This window comes from Paramisgurnus dabryanus, chromosome 2, assembly GCF_030506205.2.
Source record: "Paramisgurnus dabryanus chromosome 2, PD_genome_1.1, whole genome shotgun sequence".
Classification (NCBI taxonomy): domain Eukaryota; kingdom Metazoa; phylum Chordata; class Actinopteri; order Cypriniformes; family Cobitidae; genus Paramisgurnus; species Paramisgurnus dabryanus.
Genome location: NC_133338.1, coordinates 24,153,347 through 24,161,356, shown reverse-complemented (window position 1 = coordinate 24,161,356; position 8,010 = coordinate 24,153,347). Strand labels below are relative to the sequence as shown.

Sequence of the window (8,010 nt, the reverse complement as noted above, 5' to 3'; positions counted from 1 at the left end):
TTTTGATATGTGTATGCTTGTATAGAATTTGTTGCATCCTTTATATTATTATTATTGTACACAGTACTTGGTTTACAAAATAAAACTAAAATGAAAAGTACAAATGTACAAATAAATAGACAATAAACATTTTAACAGATTTTGCAAATAAAATGCAAAAAACATAAAAGAGAATTAGTAAAGAAAATAGTGAAAACTTCATTAAAGTTGGGGGGTATATCTTCCTTGGGTTTTGCTACTGTTTATGCACTTACACATGGCTTGAGACCTCTGTCACTGTGGTTATGATTTGTGTGTGTAGTAGTGCTGAAATGTGCAGATCAGTATACAGCCTACAGCTAGATGAAATCACTCATCTATGTTATTGTTATGCTATTTCTTATTCTCTTGGGGAGAATACATGCAGAAGGCACGTTTCAGCAGCTAATATGAACTGATGAAGAGCATACGCACATTCATTTAACCCTTAATGTTGGGGACAAATGTGGGCAAGATTATTGTTTTTATTTTCACAAATCCAAACGTATAAGAAATATATGACTGCACACTCACTTGCAAAGATTTTATTCACCACCGTTTCGGCACAAAGCCTTTGTCAAGGTACCTTGACACCCTGATACCTTAATACCTTGATAAAGGCTTGTGCCGAAATGTTGGTGAATAAAACTTTTTGCAAGTGAGTGTGCAGTCATATCTTTCTTATAAGTTTGGAATTATATTTCTTGGCTTGCACCTCGGATGGAGTGCGTTCGTTTATGCTTTGATTATTTGCTACCTAAGCACATTCAAAAAGTTGGACTTGATTCCACAACGCTAAGTTGTTGAAAATAAATAAACTCCTTAATGAGCTTTTTTTTATTCTGGTTTCCATGTTTTGTGGGGACATTCCATAGACGTAATGCATTTTATACCATACAAACTGTATATTCTATTCCCCTTACCTGCCCCATTCCCTAACCCCAACCATCACAAAAACCTTTCTTGTACCTTAGATTTTCAATAAACATCATCTTGTTTGATTTATAAGCTTGTTTCCTCATGGGGACATCAAAATGTCCCCACAAGGTCACAAAACACTGGTATTCCTATCTTTGTGGGGACAATTGGTCCCCACAACATGATAATTACCAGGTAACACACACACACACACACACACACACACACACACACACACACACACACACACACACACACACACACACACACACACACACACACACACACCAAGAGCAGTGGGCAGCTATCCCAGTGCCCAGGGAGCAATTAGGGTAAGGTGCCTTGCACAAGGGCACTACAGTCACAACCCGCCAACTGTGAGACTCAAAAATTCAGCAACTCTTGGGTTACAAGCCCGACTCTCTAACTAGGCTACAACTGAGCTAAGTGCCAAAACTGTGTGTGCGTGTGTGTTTATGTCGGTAAACACCCTTCACCCTGCAATGGACTGATTATCTATAGAGAATACACCCTGCCTTTGGCCGAAGCCCCTGGGATAGGCTCCAACCCCCTGATCCTGTAAAACAGTGGGTTTGGAAAATTCATGAATGGATGGATGTATGGACTGAAATTATTTAATACAAATGTTTCAGTACTCTGACTTTTATGATGACTGAATAATTAGTGTGGAACTTCAAGCCTGTATGTTTTTCACATCTGTTTGGTACTATATGGACATCCCGAGTCACTAGAGACTCGAACATGTAATAATGATAGGGGAAACACGTGTCCATTTAAGGGTTAATGCTGCTGCTAGTCACACCTCCTCCCTTCACAGCACAACATTAGCTGCACTACACAGCTATGCATGCGGGACCAGGAAAAGTTTCCTGAGGTTGGTAAGCACAAACAGATCACATTGTATTATTATCTTGAAAACATTTAAGCGAAGTTGAAAAATATTATTGAGCCGTTCGTTTTCTGCTACTGTGGGTAAATTTAGCAGGCCGGTACGACACATCGTATTTTCCTGCTAACGCCAGTCTTACCAAAACAACTCTAGTAAAGCAACGTCTGTCCTCACGTTCAGTCGCTTGTATTCCGTGATTCAGGTAAACGTGGAAAATTATGTACATAATAAACCTGATTTATGCCTGAAGTATATAAAATCATACCTTCTCTACTGCGTTTTTCAGCGTTATGTAACCGCGTTAACGTTAGCTTATTTGCTACGCTAACTGCACGAAAAAAGTGTGCCCTTTAAAATGTAAACATACAGTCGAATTTTAACAGTTTTACACCTCTTTTCTCTATGTTTCTATATCACGAAGAGCTAGTTGTTTTTAGATTGCAAGATATAAGTAATTCCTTGTGTAGTAGGGTAGGAACACCATTAATATTCAGTGAATCTTAAGTCACTGGGACAGAACATACAATGTGTACATACGTTGTCCATTTGCCTGCAGGGTTGCATTTTCACGTGCATTTTATAAATTAAATAAGACACTGGTCTGCATGCTAACTGAGCCAGACAGTCATGTTAATGCAATTGCGTCATTCAATTTCAACTCATCCAAAGAAAGCTATGCAAAGTGACTCACATTTGTTTTTGACCACTAAAAGTGAATACATTTCTAGAATTTGTATCATGGGGCCACAGACTGGGAGTGATAAATGTAGGTACCAAAATACAAGTACTAGAATCTAAGAGGATATTACAGGGCTTGACATGGACTGTCACCATGGTATGTAATGCAACAAAGTTAGCTAAAGTCAATGGATTTTAATGCTGCCATCCATGGTTGCCAGGTCTGCTTAACAAAACTGGCGCAATCAAAACTAGCCCAAAACAGCTCAATGACCTTAGGCCAAATGCCGAGACACAAAATATGCCATCCCTCTACAAAATAGTGGATTAGCCTACCCAGTATCATGTAGATTCGTATAAATAGCACTACATATATGCCAAATTCCAATTTGGTGTGCATATGATATGCCAGTCCTTGCCATTCACTTAAACGATGCATCTTTGTTTGTCGTTTTATTTATTGGTTTCTCAATTTTTTTCTGTTTTTTTAAACCATTTTCGCTTGGGGTTTAGGGTTAGATTTCAGATTTGCTGAAGGAGGTTATTTAATATACAGGTTTCTCTATGTTTTTGTCCATATATAGCCATGGTCGCTTGAAGTTGGGGTTAGAATTGGCGTTTGGGTTAGGATAAGTGATGGGGAAATGAAACATCGAATGAAGCACCGATACTTCCCTTACTGTTTCGAACCATGATTCGAAGCCTCAGCCATCTTTTGCTTAATAAAACATATAGCAGTCGCTTCTGGAAGAAGCTCCGTCAGTGAAGCAACAAGCTGATGAAATTCATATGAATATTAATATTATGTGTACAAATAAAGCTTAGACAACGTGTGTGAATGGTCAATATAATAAATGTATAATAAATGTATTTACTAGGGGTGTAATGGTTCTCGGTAAAGAATCGAATCGTCCCGTTATCCTCCCACGGTTCGGCACGCATGTGCTTCGCGGTGCACCGTGTTTGATTCGACCACGCATTTCTAATATAGTTTGGTGAAAAAACAAAGCATAAAACCGCTAATGTATGTTTCTGAATAAGCTATACGTGTGTTTATGTGAGAGTACCTGTCCAACGAACTCGTAAAATGCAAATCTTTTGCCAACCTCACAGTTCTTCCTCATGTGTTGGCGTGTGTGTGTGTGTTGCGGACTGTGTAGGGTGGCAAGCGAAAGAGAAAAGCCGCTAATAGATGCACTGCCAGTTTCATTTAAGTCTACTCTAGCAGCGATGCTGAAGAAAACGTGGACAAAACTGTAGAATTCGCGAGTGCCGTATGCTATGCTCAAGGCAATACATTTAATATGACGAGGCACTTGCTCCGTCATCACCAGAGTGTTGTTGATAGCATGTGATCACAGGTGAGACTAAAACAGCACACATTGCCTTTTGTGTTTAAATGTTAACAAACTGTGAACAAACAAAATGTTAACAAACAAAACTTTTTGTCCCCATAAACATACTGTACACACACCGAAACGTACCGAAACCGTGACCCTAGAACTGTGATACGCACCGAACCCTGAGTAATTTGAACCGTTACACCCCTAGTATTTACTCCTTCAAATGTGGCAAAAATTTCAGTATGAATTAATAAGAGTTCATATTCATATGATTCCAGACTGTATTTTATTGAATCATGTTCACATGCACAAGTATATGTACATACAATACTATCTATTCAGCATTATGTGGGACTAAAATGTGAATAATGTAAATAACTGCTAGAAAACCTCTGGGGTTCGAACGTTATGGCACGAAAAGCGAAGCGCGCAAGTGACTGAGCAGAAAGTGAAGCTTCGTTTGTCATTGGTCACGTGATTTCTATGTTAAAAACACAAGCTTCGAATCGATGCTTCATCTGGCACGCCCACTTTTGCTCGACACAATCTCCGAAGCCCCGCTTCAAATGTAAGTTAGGATGTCATTTTTATATAACAAAAAGTAGTTCTAACCCTAAACCCAACCGAAAATGGTAAAAAAGCAAAAAATTGAGAAACCAATAAATAAAAAAACAAAAAAAGATGCACCGTTTAAGTGAATGGAAAGACTGGTGTATCATATGCATTGGAATTTGGCGTATGTATTGCACGATTTTGCACGATATTTATACGCAACTTCGTGAGACTGGGTTCGATTAATCAGTATAAAAAGCATCCATGGAAAATTTTTTTTGCTTAAAATTTTTAATTATTACCGTAACCAGGGAAGTTTCAAAATTGTCACCGAATTGATAGAAGACATTCACTAGAAACATTTTAGTTGAAACATATAAGTTGTACGATTTACCAAATTAGCACCTGAAATAAATATTCTTCTTTATTGTCTTTTACAGTTTTGTGATTTATGTCCCTCGACGTAGAATTGCAGAATGAACAGGGGCCGGGGGGGAGTGAGAAAAAGAACGGCATCAGAGAAGACAGATGCCCCTGAAACTTATAATGAGGAGATACTTGCAGAGGTGCACCAACTTTTCAGCAAGGTCAGGACATATATTCCCCCTGCTGGAGGAGAATGGGCCCTGCCTGACCCAAACGTGGTGCTCTGTGAGCCCCATGGGAGTCACCCGCGTTTGCAAGCCCTTAAACGGTCGCTAAACAATGTAAAGAATCAACTCAGTGATAAAGACCTCTCGGTATGGCACCAGCATACATGTTCCACCAACCGAGCAGGCACAATTACAGCCCACCTGCGATCCACTGCCAATGCAGAGCTATGCACCCAGGCTTGGGCCAAGTTTTATGAGATCTTGGGCTCTTTTAAACTTCTACCTGAAAATGCATTAAAGAGTGGGGAGTTGAACTCTATACACCTGTGTGAAGCTCCTGGTGCCTTTATATCAGCTCTGAATCACTTCCTAAAGACAAACCGTCTGCACTGCGATTGGAACTGGGTTGCCAATACACTAAATCCATACTACGAATCCAATGGACGTGGTTGCACTATCACAGATGACAGACTTATTGCACACACTCTGCCTTGGTGGTTCTTTGGTTCTGACAACACCGGGGACATCATGCTTCAGAAGCATCTGCTAGAACTGTCAAAATTCGTTAGTAACATGCGCAGTGTAGATTTGGTTACAGCAGATGGAAGCTTTGACTGTCAGGAGGACCCAGGGGAGCAGGAGAGCTCAGTTGCTCCTCTACAATATTGTGAAGCAGTTTGTGCTCTGCTGCTGTTAGATACTGGAGGCTCATTCGTGTTGAAGATGTTCACGCTGTTTGAACACTCATCTGTCTGTCTGCTTTACCTTCTGGCATGCTGCTTCCGTTCCGTGAACGTCTTCAAGCCGGGCACCAGCAAATCTGGAAATTCCGAACTTTATGTAGTATGTTTGGACTATCAGGCCAAAGAATCGATAAGGCCATTGCTGTCAAAGTTAATCCGTAATTATGGTCCTGATTTGGCCACCACAGCAGCAATCTTTCCCCAGCACTGCATTCCAAATTCATTCCTCAGTCAACATGAGGAGATTTGCACTTTTTTCCATGGATTGCAAGTTAATACAATTCAGGAAAACATTCGGCTTTTTGCACACATGAGTGTAGAACAGCGCAGGCGTTTGGACCGGCTCAGGGAATGTGCGGCAGATTTTTATACAAAGCGCTTTAATGTTCTGTACCTCCCAAGGAAAAACTGGGTTTGCCGTGGTGGGGTGGCCAAATGGGTAAAGCCCAGTGAGAAGAAGCAAATGGGCTCTTTCAATCACCGCAAGGAGATGCAACTCCAGGGATGGAAGTTACGCCTTGCTCAAGGAAATCTTGGGGCATTCATAATGGATCATGACATGGGGACAAAAGGATGTGAGATTGTGTTAAATGGCCCACTGGATGAATGTGATTTGAGGGACTGGTTTGTCCTTGAGGGAGCTGCTCTACCAAAAGTGTGCAGTTCCACCTTCTGTGATCAAGAATTGCTAGACTTCCTGAATGAAGCCCTAGAGGAGAACCTGAGGGTAAAAGCATTAAATTCTGTTGACAAAGCAATGACGACATGCAGCTCCTGCAGCGTTCACTCCCCTGTAGACATCTTATCTGAGATTTGCAGCCTTCCTGATGTCACATCTTGTTTGGTGCTGGGAAGCCAGTCGTGGTGTGACAGAAGACTGGAGGGCGTTAAGTTTCAGCCAAAGTTTTTGCAAGGACCCTTCTGCTGTGAAGCAACAGAGTCCACTTTGCACGATGGACAACCAGACTTTCAACTTAAACTCCTGGACGGCATGCTTTCTGCACTCCAGGGGCAACATCAGGGGTCAGCCCTGGTGATTCCATTATGTACGGCCTTAACACGATTCACAGCTGGTCTGATATTCACACTCCACCTGTGCTTCCGTCACATCACATTCCACTGCTCATCCGGTTGTCCTCCAGCTGCACTTGTGTGTGTGGGATTTTGTCCACCATTGGCCGTACCCCAGCTTCTGGATTTTCTTGGGGATCTGATGGAGAAGATGAAGAATATTAAACCTGAAGAGGGCAGACAGGTTCTGCAGTTTGTACCTTTGGAGGAGCTTCTCAAAGGCTCATTACCTCGCTTCCTGTCCTCTTTTAACACCGCTATAATTCGGCAGCATCTGCATGTGCTCATGCAGGTTGACTAGTGCGCATAGTTATTCCCTCCAGTGGCATATATGGAGGATTTTTTTCAGTTAGACATATAAAGTTATCGTCAAGCCTTAATTTACTCAGATTGAAAATAATGTCCAAGTGGTACAATGGATATTTACGTTTGTAACAGACTTACTTTAAGATATATTGTTTTTGTAAATCATACTGGGGAGATGAGGTTACTTAGACTTTGAATATGCCGAACATGATTATAGAGATTATATTGCTTATATTTATTTGAAACACAGCTTGTGCAGTTGTGTCTGAAATATTTCTTTTAATATTTATGTTTCTGTAAATATTTTCTTAACACTTAGAAGTGCTTTAAACATCTTTTAGTCCTTTCTGAATCATTAAAACATTTTCTTTAATGAACTTTTGGAGTGTTTTCGTGAAACTTTTTTTCCCAGTTAATATGCAGTTTGTTAATGCCTTAAATAGCAACTTTTTACAGAGGTCTTCAGAACATTTTGGACTACACTACATAACAAAAATTTGTTGATTTGGCTAATTATTTTTGTGAGAAAATGTCTTAAGGGGTGTGTTTTAGCCATATAGTGTGCATGCAGATATTGTCAGGTTTAGCTCAACCTTTTTTTGTACAGTGAGAGATGTCCTCAGGGCAACATATTTTGTGGACCTAAAGGAAACATTTTAAATGAAATGTAAATAGAAACCTAAACCCACCCTATAACCATAACTGAATCCTAAAATCAGAGGGATATGATGTGACAATTCTGGTTAAAACATAAAACAAACTGTAAACTTATGAAATATGATTAATTGAAATGTGCCCTTGCCCTGAGGACATCAACCACTTGGCAAAATCAGGAGAGCCATCAGGGCTCATGTGGTGAAATACATTATATAAAAACG

At 40.3% G+C, this 8,010-nt stretch overlaps 1 protein-coding gene across 2 annotated transcripts; it reads left to right on the top strand.

Annotated features, from left to right (window-relative positions):
- The first annotated feature begins 1,714 nt into the window (after positions 1 to 1,714).
- On the top strand, positions 1,715 to 7,509 carry cmtr2 (cap methyltransferase 2). Of its 2 annotated transcripts, none has more exons than XM_065248726.1 (2): positions 1,715 to 1,831; positions 4,860 to 7,509. In XM_065248726.1, exon 2 carries the CDS (start codon positions 4,896 to 4,898, stop codon positions 7,125 to 7,127), a length of 2,232 nt encoding a protein of 743 aa, XP_065104798.1. In that variant the 5' UTR covers positions 1,715 to 1,831; positions 4,860 to 4,895; the 3' UTR covers positions 7,128 to 7,509. The 2 variants fall into 2 exon arrangements, with proteins under 2 accessions (XP_065104798.1, XP_065104799.1); XM_065248727.1 differs by having other exon boundaries at positions 1,725 to 1,835.
- Positions 7,510 to 8,010: the final 501 nt, after the last annotated feature.